This window comes from Oreochromis aureus, linkage group 3, assembly GCF_013358895.1.
Source record: "Oreochromis aureus strain Israel breed Guangdong linkage group 3, ZZ_aureus, whole genome shotgun sequence".
NCBI lineage: Eukaryota > Metazoa > Chordata > Actinopteri > Cichliformes > Cichlidae > Oreochromis > Oreochromis aureus.
In genome coordinates, this window is record NC_052944.1 from 84,752,160 (window position 1) to 84,767,933 (window position 15,774).

General features: G+C 42.6%; 1 protein-coding gene and 3 non-coding genes across 5 annotated transcripts; 2 read left to right on the plus strand and 2 right to left on the minus strand.

The window, feature by feature from the left end:
* Nucleotides 1–871: 871 nt before the first annotated feature.
* trnat-ugu lies at nucleotides 872–945 on the minus strand. The gene has a single exon. It is a non-coding gene; the product is annotated as a tRNA-Thr (tRNA).
* Nucleotides 946–1,061: 116 nt separating this feature from the next.
* Nucleotides 1,062–1,135, plus strand: trnat-cgu. The gene has a single exon. It is a non-coding gene; the product is annotated as a tRNA-Thr (tRNA).
* A 366-nt stretch (nucleotides 1,136–1,501) lies between these two features.
* Nucleotides 1,502–1,575, minus strand: trnat-agu. Its single transcript has one exon. It is a non-coding gene; the product is annotated as a tRNA-Thr (tRNA).
* Nucleotides 1,576–7,723: 6,148 nt separating this feature from the next.
* On the plus strand, nucleotides 7,724–15,774 carry LOC116317720 (sodium/hydrogen exchanger 9B2-like). Of its 2 annotated transcripts, none has more exons than XM_039608244.1 (13): nucleotides 7,724–7,836; nucleotides 8,946–9,048; nucleotides 9,207–9,377; nucleotides 10,299–10,441; nucleotides 10,538–10,665; nucleotides 10,846–10,927; nucleotides 13,512–13,605; nucleotides 13,687–13,793; nucleotides 13,881–14,030; nucleotides 14,162–14,270; nucleotides 14,460–14,596; nucleotides 15,089–15,263; nucleotides 15,399–15,774. In XM_039608244.1, exons 1-13 carry the CDS (start codon nucleotides 7,795–7,797, stop codon nucleotides 15,437–15,439), a joined length of 1,482 nt encoding a protein of 493 aa, XP_039464178.1. In that variant the 5' UTR covers nucleotides 7,724–7,794; the 3' UTR covers nucleotides 15,440–15,774. The 2 variants fall into 2 exon arrangements, with proteins under 2 accessions (XP_039464178.1, XP_039464179.1); XM_039608245.1 differs by having other exon boundaries at nucleotides 15,402–15,774.

The window sequence follows — 15,774 nt, forward strand, 5'->3', positions numbered from 1 at the left end:
GGTTGGGGTCCATTTTTCATGAAAAGGCTTTTTGAGATCCGCACTTGTAGAAACCTTGCGGTTTCTGCCAGACAGACTGGATTTTCTCTTCAGTGGGAGGCAACCAGCGCTTAAGTGATTAAGGGTGTTGCAAGCTTGGAATAGTCTTTTATAAACCTCCTGTAATATCCAGTGAACCCAAGGAAAGACTTAAGCTACTTGATGTTAGCTGGTCTTGGCCGGGTAGTGAGGGCAGCTGGATCTGTTTTGACCCCTTCTGATGATACAACACGGCGAGATATTGGACAGATGTCCCAAGAACTGACATTTCTCTGGCGACAGCTTTAAAGTAAATTCTTTCATCCTATGGAGGACCTTCAGCGATCGTTCCTCATGGTTCTCAAGTGTAGCTGAGAAAAGAGTGACATCATCAAGAAAAACCAAGACCTGACTCAAATTCCTGCTGCCTATACACTTTTCCAAAACATAAGAGGAAACAAGAAAACTAGAACACCTTCTTATGCTGTTTTTAATAGAGAACACTACGGCATTTATTTTAACACAACACCTAACAGTCGTACCTTCTCTTATGAGTAACTCTAATGATTTGCAGAATCTTGACAATACTTTTGGGACAAAAGCTTAATATAACCCTGCCTCAGCCAGTTTCTATATTGGTACGTTTACATCTGTTGTTACAGTTGGGCAGTTTGATGTTTTAGTACACTTTGAGTATGGAATCTTTTCACCTGCATGTGGAGCACAGCTGTTGGGGTGTCCTTTGCTAAATCTTTAGTGCCTCCACACTTGAGATTCAACAACTTACTTTCTTCTATTTTGACATTAAGGAAAGCTTGCCTACACAGATTCTCTTATTTTGAAACAGCTCAACAGGCACTGCTGGGATTTGAACCCAGGATCTCCTGTTTACAAGGCAGGTGCTTTGACCGGCTAAGCTACAGTGCCTCCTTCAGGGAAGGGAAAACCAAGTAAATCAGAACCTCTGCAGACACAGTTTTGAATGGGTTGCTGACATTTTTCCCCACCAGCTGTTGGACAGTAGCCAGAGGAACACAGCTCAAGGCGCTGTGGCTTAGCTGGCCAAAGCACCTGTCTCGTAAACAGGAGATCCTGGGTTCAAATCCCAGCAGTGCCTTGCCTCCCTACCAATGCCATTACATTTCATTAACGAGTGCTGATGGCGGGGAAGCATTGGGAGTTATGCTTTCTGTCCTTCATTTCTAAGAAGAGGATATAATGAAAATTTAGACATGCCCAAGACATCAATATCGGGTGAACAACCCTCAGAAGCTCCAGTAGGGGTTTAATGCCTGGGACCCTCCAGCATTTGTTCTAGAACTGACGAATCTTCTTGGATGAGGTGAAAAGAAGTTTTTGAAGCTTTCAAGAGTACCGTGAGGTGGATAACTCAGCACATACACAGACTTTCAAAGATTTCCTAACTCCAAGATTAAGAATGCAATCAACACTGTGAAGAAGATGGTTTCCAAAGGTAACAGGAAGGCACTGCTGGGATTTGAACCCAGGATCTCCTGTTTACTAGACAGGCGCTTTGACCAGCTAAGCCACAGCTCCTCCTGCTGTCATGCAAACTGATCGTACCTGGTATTAGCTGGTACTGCAGAAGGAGATGAGTTCAATTTTGTAACTTTTGTGCACTATAAATGTAGGATATGGTTAAATAGTCCAACAAGTAACTTCCTGTTCCTAACTTCTTCAATGACCTGAGTGGAAACATCATAAGGTGAAGGAGAATCTTTTGAGACTGATTCAACAGGGTGAGTCTGAACAAGTTGTCCCAAAATGTCTCCGGTAGCTGACGTTTTGTGGACTTTTACTCCAGCCAGTCTTTTTGTGGTCGCAATCTGGTCGTCTTCTTTGGGTCCATTTGGTAATACATTAGGGTTATGATAGGGCAGAGAATGGCAGTGCTCTAATCATTGCCGGTTTCTGAACAATCATTCCCAGCTAAATCAACTGCTGGTGAGTTTGCAGGTTTAGACCGTGTTGCTTTGGATGCTGTCTCTTCCACAGTGGGTGGGAGATACCGACAAGGCAAGAGCCGGTCTCTGTGTAGCACTCTTTCAGGCCCATCTGTTCCTTCAGGCACCACAACAGAAACAGGAGAGTCCTGAATCTGTCTGATTACAGTGGACACGGTTCGGCTCCACCGATCAGCGATTTTGTGCTTACCCCTGATGGCAACAGTCCTCAAAACAACTCTATTTTCCTTGGCAAGGGTGGATTCCCGCACTTTACTGTCAAACCTTTGTTTGATTCGCAAAGCACTCTTTTGACTGTGCTCAATGGCTAACTGGTAGCTTTCTGCAAGACTCTCTCAGCTCTCCAGATCTAATTTCTGTTCACGTAGCCAATCGGAAAGAGACATCTGCAGCAGGGGCATGGCCCAGCTACATCAGTTTGACAGGAATCTGCTGGTATTGCAGAGCCTCCAATAGCCAAACATTGTACTCGTGCAGACGATGGTACTGCTGCCTCCTCCTCAAGAGTTGAAGAATACTCATGTCTCTTGCATACTGCCTTTACCGCCTCAGTTGGAAAATCAGGCTCTTTGTTGCGGCGCAAGAGTTGTGCAGTAAAGCCTTCAATGCCATTTTCCTCATCATTAGAACTCTGATCAGATATATCACAGGCATGCAGATACGGACGTCTCAACAGCCCATCTGCATCTTGGTTGTTCTTCCCAGCGCTATACTCAATATCAAAATGAAAAGTGGAAAGTACGGCCAACCAGCGATGGCCTACTGCGTCCAACTTTGCAGATGTTAAAACGTATGTGAGTGGATTATTGTCTGTCATCACTGTAAATTTTGCTCCACAGAGATAGCGGAAAACGTTCTGGGTGACAGTCCACTTGACAGACAGGAAGTCAAGCTTGTGTGCAGGGTACCTTTGCTGGGACTTGGAGAGACCCCTACTGGCATAGGCAATGACTCTTAACTTGCTCTCCTGTTCTTGTTATAAGGCTGCACCGAGAACGTGGGCGCTTGCATCGGTGTGCACAATATAATGTTTCTTTGGATCTGCAAACCCAAGAACAGGAGCTGTTGTGTGAGCTTGTGAATCAATGTCTTAAAAGTATCTTCAGAGGTTGGGGTCCATTTTTCATGAAAAGGCTTTTTGAGATCCGCACTTGTAGAAACCTTGCGGTTTCTGCCAGACAGACTGGATTTTCTCTTCAGTGGGAGGCAACCAGCGCTTAAGTGATTAAGGGTGTTGCAAGCTTGGAATAGTCTTTTATAAACCTCCTGTAATATCCAGTGAACCCAAGGAAAGACTTAAGCTACTTGATGTTAGCTGGTCTTGGCCGGGTAGTGAGGGCAGCTGGATCTGTTTTGACCCCTTCTGATGATACAACACGGCCGAGATATTGGACAGATGTCCCGAAGAACTGACATTTCTCTGGCGACAGCTTTAAAGTAAATTCTTTCATCCTATGGAGGACCTTCAGCGATCGTTCCTCATGGTTCTCAAGTGTAGCTGAGAAAAGAGTGACATCATCAAGAAAAACCAAGACCTGACTCAAATTCCTGCTGCCTATACACTTTTCCAAAACATAAGAGGAAACAAGAAAACTAGAACACCTTCTTATGCTGTTTTTAAAGGTTGCTGACCCCTGGCCTAGTGGATGCAGAGTGGGGGTCTCAGTGCTTGTAATATGTTAACTGTGTTTTGTATGTTGTGTAGAATAATTTGGCGTAGCTTGGGTGAGGGGAAATTACTTTTATGACCGCCAGGAAGTCACAGACACAGAGACACAGTGCTTTAACTGTTACGACGCACATTCACATGCACTCACATAAACACACAGGTATGCGCACACATAGGCCCTCACGTGCTCGCGCTTACATACACAAACACAGAGTTTACAACACAACATGTGGGTTTTGTGATGGGGTCGCTTCTATAAAACTGGTTGTAACAAACAAAGAAGTGAAGATCTGCAGAGGGACACCGGTCTCTCCTTCTAGAAGATGCATGCATAACTGAAGATGAATAAAGGTTTTTGTGAAATGACTACTGAGTCCGGTGCCGTCTCTGGATGCCCGAGGAATAGAAAAGAACCGGGGTGAAACTGCTTTACTTAACACGTAAAATGCGTAAAATGTATAAAATATTATTGATTACAGGGTAATACATTAATGTTAATAGCAACTGTAAGACCTGACTGAGCAGTGTAGCCTCAAAGCCAGACTTAACTATTAACTATGAATATGAGGAATGCAGATGCCAAAAACCAACAGCCACTCAAAGCAGAGCTGCCAAATGAGCAGGAGTCATTGACCTGGAACTTGAAATGCTGACTGGCTGATGATCAGATGGATACCTCTGTTTGAGAAAAGAGGGCAGAGGATCTAAGACTAATGATAGTAAATCATAAACTATGTCTGCCATATATGCACTAAACAAACACACACACAATGTGTGACATTTGAAATACAGTAGGTTGACAACACTTTGTGTCATTTTAACCATATAAAGTGAATGAAGGCCGGAGCAGTAACGCTATAACATGTCACAGTGGACCAATGTATGGCAACGACAGATCATAAATCAATTAACAGATTTAGAGTTTCTGACCACTGCAGTGGTAGTTACTTTATTGCTCTAACATGTACAGATATATGGCGTTAGTTTTGTGCCACTATTCTGAGCGCACACAAAAAAAAATTTGAGCACATGTAAAAAAAATGTTTGCAGGTGCAAGTGTTGCATTTTGAGGAGAAATTTATTTTGAGCAAAGAAAAGCTAAATTTGAGTGAACAAATTTCATTGCTGCGTGCAAAAAATGTATTTCAGTGTTTGCTATTATCGATACACACACACAACAGCAGCCCCTCTCGCTCAGTTTTTGCATTTGCGCTCACTCGCAATGTGGTGCTTGTGCTCGCAACATTTCTCAACTCTCAACTTGCTCAACTCTTTCTGCACACCGTTATATTTGTGCCACAAAACCAGCCAATCACAGACTTGGATGCAAAAAAATCTGATTGGCTGTTTTGGTCTCCAATCAGCTCGAAATGATGAAATGCAATATCCCAGAATCCATTTCGTCCAACACTCAAACACAGGAATGCAGAGTGGCTGAGTTTGAAATATTACTCTTTCTGGGTCACAAAATAAACTTTCAAGATATTTTCATGTGAGAATGGTGCTGTGTAAACTTCAAATATCTACTCGATTTATCAAGACATCACATATTTGCATAAGTGCTCTAACATTTTCAGAGATGCCTGTTACTCACCAGCTGACCGGATAGCTGGACTGGCCATTTGCCCGGTGGGCCAATAGTGATTTTTCATTTTTAGATTTGTTTGTTTGTTTTTGTAACGGTATAAGCAATGAAAGGTGGTGGATTAGCCAATTGGTCATGATTAAGCTCGGCTGGATCAATTACAATACATCCGTATTGAGGGAAAAAGGAACGCGATTCGTCCCAGACCTCAGCTACAATGAAAATAAAAAAGACACAAAGCTGGAGTTATCTTTACACTGTCAGCTGCCTGTTCTTCTCTCATTCTCTCCCCTCCCTCTCCTGTTGCTACTTCAATCATGAAACTGCTCAAGATCAGCTGATCATCTCTCTTGTTTGTTTATCGCCCACTTTGCGCCAGAAAGAGGAAACCAGCGGATGTCGTGCTAAACAACAGCAGCAAGCTTGATCAGCTAAAACTGAAATATAAAGTTTATCTCTCAAATCTGAAATAAAGCTGATCCGTCTCTGTCCGTACACATTCAGGATCTGAAGCTCTTCTCTTACATTTTTTTCAGTTCTAAAGTTCAATCCATAGTTACTGATTATGAGGAGTTACTGAAGTACAAGCTTTTAAAAAAATTGTGTTAATGTCTTTAAAGATGTGGGAAGAGACTGAAAACATGCTGCTGTTTGAAGATATTTAATATATTAAATATCGGATTATATTCAGCTCTGCACAGGAGCTGATGCAGAGTGCAGCCTGTTGATTTTACAGTATAATACTTGTAATAAAAGAACAGTAACAATAATTAGTGACTGAGCAGCCTGGGGCTTTTCTCTTGATTTCTTTAGTCAGGGTAAATTCATTCACCTGCACGGGTTAGCTAAACAAACTTTACAAAACAAGTTTCCCGACAGTCGAGTGCTCATCATAGCTAGCTAGGTCTCAGGACCTAGCTAAGGACGGTAGTTACGGATTAGCTTACAAACATGTGTAACTTACTGAAAAAGGGCCTCGGGTCCAGTTTACTGAAGAACACCTCAGGCTGTCAGGTTAAAACAGTCGGTCGTGGTTTTGTAACATAAACGCTGGCCCTCCTCTCAGAGCCTACACTCTATCTGCTATTCCCGAACAGAGGTATGTAAGTTTGTCTGTGACTGCAGCTGTCAGTCAAAGCTGCTATGATGACGTTTCACCCCAATTTAACGTCACCGCGGTAGGAATTAGAATCAAACTTATGGGAAAGGAGACCCCTTGGACATTAATCAGCATGATGAGAACTATTGATAACAAAAGAAAGAATCTTTGGAAAAAAATTATCTGAGGAGAATAAATTTATTTTAGTCTGACCCCAGTCCCATCTGCTAACATGGAGGAGGCGGGGTTTATGACCTATACTGCAGCCAGACACCAGGGGGTGATAGAGACGTTTTGGCTTCATTTTTGGGGAGCTGTCGCGTCGTCCATGTTTACGTCCATTGTCATTGGTACGATCCAATGACTATAGAAAACATGGACGACACGACAGCTCCCCATGGCTCGGAAACATGGCTTGAACAATTGAATTTCTCTTCCACGACGTAATGCAATAAAAACTGATCTCTTTACCCATCGGCTTCCCATGGAACCGACCGGCTATTGCAGTTAATAATACAACAGCTTCATGCCATTATTTGTGTTTCTTTTTTTATCGTTGTGTGACTGTTTTCATGTGAAAGCCTGCGTGCGCTAGTGCTTTTGCCACTTTTGCAGTGATTGTAGTAACCTGCAGGAATGAGGTGGTTGGGCTTGTACCGGTCGGACTTTTAAAGCATGACTCAAAAACTGCAAAAGCAACTTTGTGGTATTTGGTTTATGGGTGGTGGTTTAAAGAATGGATGGATTTTTAAGATTTATGTGACATACAGAAGAGAGTTGACACCATATGTTATGAGCTTGTTGGCACCTTCCGATTCTCCAAAGATGAGGCTTGTTATATATCTAAAGGGTGACCATAAATTTTTCCATCAGGGCTTTCCAGCTTTGAAATGACCAGCCTGAGGAGATAAGGCTCACAGAATTATTGGTATTTTGCTGTGATTGAATCATTTATGGTCTTTTACTGATTGTCTTTTTGAAATCAGCTTTCAAGTATTTTTCAGTGCTCTGATTTTAGTGGTTCTTCCATACCAGTTTTATTTCCCTTTATTTGTTTTGTTAGTTTTCCTATTTTTTTGTGTTTACCTCATCACTTAAATGTTATAATAACATGATTACTATTTTTAAAATGATCTCTGAACACGAACAAAGTCCTGCATGTCTAAATCAGCAGTCCTTTGCCAACTTTTAAGGAAAATATGGAAAGTATTGAGGAAAACATAAGTAGCAAACAGTAACTTTTAGGGCCTTAGTAATTCGTCAACCATTGAAATTCACCTGCTTCAAGAGGTTTGGCTGAAGAGGACAAAGGACAAAACCCTACAGCCCATGTCTCTAAACCCATTCTCTCTCTCTCTCACTTTTGAACACATGCACGTTTCTGGTAAAGGTAGGGAGTAAAGTTCAGGCTGGTCAAGAGGACAGAGAGATCACCGTCATGCCCCGGAGGAAGACGGAGGAGCCGGACGACACGACCACGGTGAGTGTGATTCACCTCTGAGCTCTGAGAAAGTCCGTCTATTTATAGAAAACATCTGTAATTTTTAAGGTTTAGACTGAATGTAGGTGGACACATGAGCACTGCAGCTAACCTCTGGGCAGTGGGCTCTACTCTACATGTGAAAATATGTGTAAAAAACACTTTGGAGTCAGAGTGAAGGAGACCACGGGGAAGGCCCAGCATGCATACAACCAAAAAAAAAGACCATGCATTGTTGTTATTAAGGCAGTTTCTACCCATTTACTGGGATTTTTCCTTTCCAAATGTTATAACATAAGAATTCCAAGGACAAAATTCATATAAGACACTTAATTTGAAAGGTAACACCTTATAGTTACTGAATCTGTGCTCTTTTAGCAATTACAGATGGATCGAACACAACCTCACTCTAATGAAACCTCAGCAACCTGGTTGTAGTTGAGGGTTTAAAGTTCTCATGAATGTTAATGATAATGAAGTTTGTGGTTTAGGCATTGTGTCCTGTAAGGGCTCAGTCACACAAGTGTAGAGACTGGTTGGCGATGTCCTAGAAACAGTTAGTTGCTAGGGAAAAACGAATATTCACCATCTGGCTGGTGAGTGGTTGCTGGCAGACACTGTGAAATTTATTGCTGAATACTATGCTATGCTGCTCTGATCGAGAGAAAGGCCGGTATAAAAGTTTCCCGAACAGCTGGTCAGTGGTTGCTAGCTGTCTCTAGGTGAAATAAGTTGCAAGTTGTAGGTTGCAGCAAAAATGGAAATGCTTTTCTTGACAGACAAATGTTCTACATTTGGCAATAGCTGAGACAAGCTGGCGTCTTCTATGCAAACTACTGGTGTCTGCAGCAATCTGTTGTTGTGACCAAAGCAGGTAACAGGAGACCTCCAGGGTGGTATAATTTACATCTTTACAACTGATTTCACCTAGCAACAGTGGACAACCTCCAGCAACCACTCACCAGCTTGTCAGGAATACACTTTTTCCCTAGCGATCACTGGTTGCTATGTTGTCGCCAACTAGTATCTAAGCAAGTGTGACATAGTGATTAAGACCTGATTATATATATTAGATGAATATCAGAAACTGAAAAACATCTAATGAACAGATGAAGACGCCATCATCTGACTCCTCCTGCTGCGCGCCCTGTATCAGTCTGAAGGACAGATGTCCTCGACCTCGGGGAATCATCAACCTGCTCATCACCAAAGGTAACGAACACTCATGATGTCTGTGTGTTTGTATAAGGTAAAATCCTCAACTATGTGTCTTCATTAAATACTCTACCTGACCAGCAGCACTGTGTAAATGTGTCCTGTCAGAGAAACAGACAAACTGATTCTTAATGGGATGTTACATCTGCTTGCAGTCTGTTTGTTTGCTCTGCTGTTCGGAGTCGTCTGGTCCATCACAGGAAGAGAGTGTTTACCTGGAGGGAACCTGTTCGGCATCATCATCCTCTTCATCTGCTCCGTGCTGGGAGGGAAGCTGGTGGGAATGATCCAGCTGCCCACACTACCCCCCTTTCCTCCACTGCTTGGTACGGCCCAGTAACTTATTGTCTTGTAGTCTAATCCAGATTAATAGAGGTTATGTAAAACTTAATAAATACTTCCTGTGTTAAATGTATGTAGAGCCTACGGTGTAGTCCATGCAAGTTCCCAGCGTTTATACTCGAGCGCTGAGTTCTAGCTGCAATTATGCAGCTAGAACACTAGGGGGTGCTGGGATTTCTCTCTTTGAGAATGACCCATTCTCCATCAATTCATCCAATCGATTTCAGTCAATTTTTTGCATTATAAATATGTTCTACTTTCAGGGGTGTAAGCAATGTTATGTAGCGGCTGTGTGAAAAGCACAAAAGCTGCCACACATTTTGCTTTTTTTGTAATTTTACTAAAGTTCTTTAGTAGTCCATTTGAAAGTTGTGGTTGGTGGTTATGAAAGAAAAAGTCAAGTTTGACTTGGCTCAGTTTTATCACATGGGCCTTTGCTATTCAGTGTTCCATGCTATTTTATTTTCTTATAAGAAGGAAAAGGAGAACAGTCCTCATATGTGACATAAATGGACATTTGAATATTGGAACATCCATGATACACACCAAAATAATGCATAATAGAACCTGCATACAACCTGCATCCCTAACAGTACTTCATACATACAAACTTCTTCCACTAAATTACTTGAAAATCTTCACTGCTTATTATTTCATGTCAGCAAAACTTGAATTATTGTCCCCTTATTCTATGTACAGTCTCTATCAGTTAGTATATGTAGATACTTAGACGTACATTGCAATTTCAAATAAAATACAATGAAATGATCTTTGGATCACACCCTCAGTCACAGGCCATATCACAAAGTGCTACCACACATTATGTTAGTTATGGTCCTTACAACTACAGCAAGCCTGTACAAACTTGTGTGTGTGTGTGTGTGTGTGTGTGTGTGTGTGTGTAGGTATGCTGCTGGCGGGTCTGCTATTGCGTAACGTTCCTTACATAACGGACGCCATCTTCATTGACACTCGCTGGTCTGCAGCTCTGAGGAACATCGCCTTGTCCATCATCCTTACCAGAGCTGGTCTGGGCCTCAACCCTGAGGTAGATGTACAATTAAATATAAAGCTATACAATTACATGCTGGTAGTTACACACAGAAATTCTAATGCAGTCTCTTAAATCTGTGTTTGCATGCAGGCTTTACGTCGACTGAAAGCAGTGTGTGTACGTGTTGCACTTGGACCCTGTATGGTGGAAGCCTGCATTGCTGCTGTGGTCTCTCACTTCCTGCTGGGTCTGCCATGGGTTTGGGGTTTCATACTGGGGTAATTTGTCTACACACATAATGGTCTTAGTCAATACTTTAGTTGACATGCTGTAATCTCTTTAAACAGACTTTAAACAGGTGGTTTCTGCATGTTAATTGCAGCTATTTCTTTCTGTATGACTGATTCAAAGTAAGTAAAGTGACACTCACTGTATCTGTGGTGTATGTGTTTGTGCAGTTTTGTACTGGCTGCCGTTTCTCCATCAGTTGTTTTTCCTTCAATGCTGCTCCTGCAGAGAGAAGGATATGGAGTGGAGAAGGTAAATTATCACCCGTTACTATCATCACCACATTTGACTGATGAAAGGTTCATCCTGCGACAAGGGGCAGCATATAGGTGGAGAAAGACATGAGCCTGAGATGAGTCTATAGAAATGACACAACATGTGTGTAGGCTTATGCAGAGCAAGTATAACCTAAAAATAACAGCTATTACAGGAGTCTAGAACTCCTGTAATGGCTATAGCTCCGTCAACACATTCTCAGTGATTGCTAAGCTTCCTAATTGTGTCCTTGCCCCTTTACAAGGGCCCACAGTGACCTCTAGGACACCCACTGTGGTCCTTAATACCTTCTACAAAGTTACAAGCTTAAGCAGAATCAGAATACTTTATTGATCCCTTATTGATCACTTATCAATAAGGTATTAGTCACTTATTGATAAATAGCTGGATAAGAAGAAGAGCGTGTGCAAGAAGGGTGTAGCTGTTGCAGTATACAGTGTGTTAAGTGGATGAGTTGTACAGGGAGATTGCCACAGGGAGGAATGATTTCCTGTGTCGTTCAGTGGTGCTTTTCGGTACTCTCAGTCTCTCACTGAACGTGCTCCTGTGATTGACCAGCATGAGTGGGTGTGAGGTTTTATCCAACATTGTCTTTATCTTGGACAGCATCCGCCTCTCCGACACCACCTTAAGGGAGTCCAGCTCCATCCCCACAACATTACTGGCCTTACGGATCAGTTTATCGAGTCTGTTGGCATCTGCGACCCTCAGCCTGCTCCCCCAGCATGCAACAGCATAGAAGATCACACTGGCCACAACAGACTCGTAGAAGAATCCTTAACATTTTCTGGCAGATGTTGAAGGACCTCAGTCGCCTCAAAAAATAGAGACGACTCTGGCCCTTTCTGTAAAGTGCTGTGGTGTTTTTAGCCCAGTCCAGTTTATTGTCAATGTGTGCTCCAAGGTATTTATAGTCCTCCACAATGTCAACATTGACCCCCTGGATTGAAACAGGGGTCAAGTGTTTCCTGGTCTTCCTGTTGTCCATGATCAATTCCTTGGTCTTTGCCACGTTGAGCTGCAGATGATTCTGCTCACACCACGTGACAAAGGAGTCGACCACAGCCCGGTACTCTGTCTCATCATCCCTGCTGATGCATCCAACCACCGCAGAGTCATCAGAAAACTTCTGAAGGTGGCAGGACTCTGTGCAGTGGCTGAAGTCTGTGGTGTAGAGGGTGAAGAGGAAGGGAGAGAGGACAGTCACTGTGTTGCTGAATACCTTGTCAGACACCCTGTGGAAGAGGCACATATTGTGGTCTTCCTGTCAGGTAATCAACAATCCAGGACACCAGAGAAGCATCCACCTGCATCGCTGCTAACTTAATTCTCAGGAGGGTCGGCCTGATGGTGTTGAAAGCGCTGGAAAAGTCAAAAAACATGACCCTCACAGTGCTCACCGGCTGGTCCAGATGGGTGTAGACACGATTAAGCAGGTAGATGATGGCGTCCTCAGTTCCAAGACGGGGCTGGTAAGCTAACTGAAGAGGATCCAGATGTGGTCTGACTATGGGTCGGAGCAGGTCCAGGATGAGCCTTTCCAGGGTCTTCATGATGTGGGAGGTCAGTCCCACAGGCCTGTAATCCTGGCGGCCACTGGGACGTTGTGTCTTTGGTACAGGGACGAGGCATGATATCTTCCACAGCACTGGGACCCTCTGCAGACTCAGACTCAGCATGAACAGTTTATGGAAGACTCCACAAAGCTGGGGGGCACAGGCCTTGAGGATGCAGGGACTAACTTTGTCTGGTCCAGCAGACTTGCTTGAGTGGAGTCTCCTCATTTGCATCTGAACCTGGTCTTGAGAGAAAGTGATGGGTGGTGCAGGGGTGTCAGGAGCATCCCTTAAAGCTTTTAATAGGATAGTGATTCAGTAACAATACCCTTCTAAAGGATTTGTAAACCTTATCAGTTATCCCTCCAAATTAATTCATAAGCTTGTAATACACAAGTAGATATCAGGTTCCTGGGCCGTTGACCCGGTATTTTCAGTTCATGTTCATTGTTTATCCTCTGCGTGTTCTACTTCCCGTTTTATTGTGTTAGCCTTACTCTGTGCATTATGTTCTAGTTCTCTTCCCATTTATCATTAGTTCAGATTATGATATGAACATATGATATGATATGATTAGTATCATATGTTCAGCTGTTCACTCACCTGTCTCTAATCACTCATTATTCAGCCTGTGTCATGTCATTGATGTTGATGTTGTCTACGCCATACGTGTTTCCAGTCCAGCCAGCCAGTTCAATCTTTTCAGTTCAGCCAGCCCTCCGTTTCATGTCCTGTTTCATCCGCTCATCATAATAAATTTCTTCCTCACCTCCACACAACTCCTGACAGTAGAATCCCTTCAGCTACTTAGTAGTAGCTGTTACAGCTACTTCTGAAAGCCTTAAAACACTTGAAGTTTATTTAAATGAAAGCGACACTACTAATGACCCAAAAGAGCTCAAGGGTCCTTTAGGATTAACTAATAGTTAAGCTTCACCAACTCAAAAACTTCCAAAGGGTCAAGAGCATTTAAAGATCTAATGTCACTGTGTGTTGTTCTTCAGGGAATCCCCACCCTCCTGCTTGCTGCTGGAAGCTTTGATGTTATTCTCGCTATAACAGGATTCTCTACTTGTTTGGGAATCGCCTTCTCTACAGGTCAGACAAAATGTTTTTGTCCTGTGCTGTTCAGTTTATTCTTTTTCTAGTCTACATGGTCTGGTTGTGTTTGTCCTGCAGGTTCTACATGGATGAACATACTGAAGGGTCTGCTGGAGGTGGTGGGAGGCATCGTAGCTGGTATGATCCTGGGAATGTTCTTGTGCTGCTTCCCCAGCAATGACCAGGTTTGACATTATTTTTATATTAATATGATTTTTCCTTTTTTTAATTGTTCATAAAATGTGTCTTTAATATCTTGTGTCTGATCGCAGGAGGATCTGGTCTTGAGGAGGACCCTCATGTTGCTGGGTCTGTCCACATTTTCAGTCTTCTTCAGTAATGTTATTGGTGCTGCTGGAGCTGGAAGTCTCTGTACACTGGTGCTGGCTTTCCTGGCTGCACTGGGCTGGAAGACTGAAAAGGTAACATATATCAGGATCACTTTAACCTGCATCCCGTCCCTTGGATTTTGCCATGTTTACCCTAAATCAACATCATTTTTAATGACACCATGGAATGTGGTTAATCCAGGTATCTCTAACTTTGCAATCAGGCACCAGTAGCAGAAATGGTGAGTCGGTCATGGGATGTATTTCAGCCACTTCTCTTTGGTCTGATTGGAGCTGAGATCACGATTAAAGCACTCAGCCCAAGTACTGTGGGTAAGAACATTATATTAATGCATATTTCAGTTAGACTTTGCTCCATTTGGGTCTAGATTTTGTTCTCAGTTACTAGGAGCCCAGTGGGCCCAGTAATCAAAGAGCTTTAACCTGCGGAGCAAAACATTTCACAGCTTCAATCAATTTAAGATATTGGTTTCCTCTTTGTTGTTGTGTCTATGCCCTTAGGTCTGGGTATGGCCTGCATTCTTATTGGTCTGGTGATCCGTCTACTTGTCACCTTCCTGTTGGTTCATTATGGAGGATTCAACTTAAAAGAGAAGCTCTTCATTTCTGTGGCCTGGCTGCCTAAAGCTACTGTGCAGGTCTGTGAGTGTGTAAACCTGATATTAGACTGCTAGAAGATTTTCATTTGACAAAACTGTCTTTATCTGACTTTATAAATCCAGAACTAGAAACACTTCAGCCTTATCCAGAAACTTCTACAGGATCCATAAAGTCTCTTAACACTCCTAAAATACCACTGGTGTTCAGAACAGCCACTAAAATTATCCACACAAATCTTGTGTTTTATAAACCACTGAAATCACTATATTGACTTGATTAGAACTACCTACATGGCTCCTGAATTCTCTTTATTGACTTCTAAAACCTAAATTACTACGATAATCACACAAACATGTTGTAGTTTGTCATTAGTCATGAAACCCAAGGGCCTATACATCTTCCTCAGTTACGACTAAAAACTAAAAAGTACCGTTGTTTCCCTTAAAACCACCTCTGTGATTTTAATGATACACGCCTTCATTGTTAATCTGCACTTCAACTGAGCAGTTATTTATGTCTGTATGTGCTAGGCTGCCATTGGCTCCAAGGCACTAGACATGGCGAGGGAGGAAGGGGATGAGGCCTTAATTAAGTTTGGTTTGGACGTGCTAACATTAGCGGTGTTAGCCATCTTGACCACAGCTCCAGTTGGTGCACTGGGTATCGGACTGGCAGGACCACGTCTTCTGGCCCGGCAGGTCAAAGGTCAGCAGGCATACACATCTACACAGTGTGTAGTGGCTTCATAATTTTACTCTTAAATCACTGAACAGTGTCAGGTGTAGTCATATATAAACAACAAATGTCTTTTCTTCCCCTTTCTAAAAATCCCGACCTCAGCAGAAGAGACAGAAGGTGAAGCTACACCATCTTACCTGTGAGAGTATTACACCATCTTATCCACCTTATTCTTCTAATCAGATAATTGTTGAATCATTATACGGCCATAGGCCACATTATGCCTTTGATTAAAGATTGTGAAATCATTACACTGTTTTATGATGCATTATACTGCTGAGTTATAAGAAATGCTGTTTGTGTAGAATCATGGCCTTCCTTTTCTGATTACAAAGAGAACAAAACATACTGTAGAGTTTTTCTGCCCCATCTCATCAGGAGGAGATAAAACAGGAAGCCAAGGCCGTCACTTAGACGTCCCGTCTGGACGTCTGTAATGCTCAAATTGTTGTATGGAATAAAGAGATTTTTGATTGAG